We start from the raw sequence: 1,283 nt of genomic DNA on the forward strand, positions 1-1,283 counted from the left end.
ATGACTTATGCTATAAAATAAGGAGAAATGTCTAAAGAAAGCAGAGAAAAACTGAACTTTTAAACCTGAGGTCAAAAGAAGAGATTATGCTTTGAACAAAAATATAGTACAAAGTCCTCTGAAAAGGTGATCCCTGAAAGAATATTCCTAAAGCAGGATAATCGGTCCATTTGGTAACTTCAAAATTGGCAAACATCAATACGAGATCATGTAGAAGAAATTATGCCCAGTTTGTCATCCAAAGAAATAGCTTTATTGAAAACTGAACACAGAGATGCCACAGGCAACCCAATCTGTAAAATTCCCAGTCAATTCATGGAATGAAGTGCTGTTGTTGATTAATTTCAGGGTTTCAGTGTGAGTTTTGATTGTCCTCACTATACACGTGGCCAGATGGCCAGAGCAGCATCTGGAATCCGATGGAAATACAGAGACGTGAAAGAATTAGCAGTAGGGTGATTGTAGGGTTCTAAAGTCCCAAAACACCAGTCTTTTCCCTTTTCAAAAAAAGCTGGAGAATCCATATCCTCCATAGCACGATGGGCGGCACCAGCCATATCTGTGGCCTCCCCAGCCACACCCTAGGCCACTAAAGCCACCACAACCACAGCCACAGCCTAGGCCATAGCCATAACCCAGGCCTCCACATCTATAGCCCAGGCCACCATAGTCATTGCCGTAGTAGGATCTCATAGTGTCAGGAGCTGGGGTTTCTGTTTGGTAATTGGGTGTGTTTCCCAAGTATGAATGTTGCCATCTGCCCAAGGACTCTTATACCTCCAAAATAGGTGTGGCAATAAAAACAAACTTGCATAATCCTCATTCCATGGCCTGAGAAGCATGAAAAACAGACTCATTAATTTCTTTGTTTTCTAATTTGAGACAGTTTGCACAGATTCCAATGAAATACTCCCCATGTTGACAATGAGTGTGGCACCTTCAAAGACCATGCATGAGATATGACCGTCATCCATAAAATCCTCTAGCCAGACATCATAGCATCTCATTTCTGTTCAAAATAATGGACACATTCTTTACTGATTGAAGCCAATATCATGGGAAATTATAGCTAATTTTCCAGTAAGACTGAAAAAATGTTGATGATCCTTATTCAAAATCCCCAAATATTCCGTTTATTCACTCTGTTCTATCAAGGTCTTAAACACTCTATTCCATTAAGATCTTGAACAATTTATTTTTTTTCTCACAAAAATAGAGTTGCTTAAAAGTTTGGCTGTCATGAATTTTCTATCCTTTTTGTAAAATAAGTTGTGGGATCTTTT

The 1,283-nt window shown here is 39.2% G+C and overlaps 1 protein-coding gene across 1 annotated transcript; it reads right to left on the minus strand.

Moving 5' to 3' along the window:
- Nucleotides 1-501: 501 nt before the first annotated feature.
- Nucleotides 502-693, minus strand: LOC124527298 (keratin-associated protein 19-4-like). Its single transcript, XM_047100474.1, has one exon. It carries the CDS (start codon nt 691-693, stop codon nt 502-504), a length of 192 nt encoding a protein of 63 aa, XP_046956430.1.
- Nucleotides 694-1,283: the final 590 nt, after the last annotated feature.

The sequence above is a fragment of the Lynx rufus genome, unplaced genomic scaffold (genome assembly GCF_022079265.1).
Source record: "Lynx rufus isolate CCGP_SWC_20201006 ecotype Redwood Valley unplaced genomic scaffold, mLynRuf1.p SCAF_5, whole genome shotgun sequence".
Lineage (NCBI taxonomy): Eukaryota > Metazoa > Chordata > Mammalia > Carnivora > Felidae > Lynx > Lynx rufus.

What these genes read in the sequence shown, in the direction of transcription:
- LOC124527298 (XM_047100474.1), bottom strand. Translation starts at nt 693, where the DNA reads ATGAGATCCTACTACGGCAATGACTATGGTGGCCTGGGCTATAGATGT.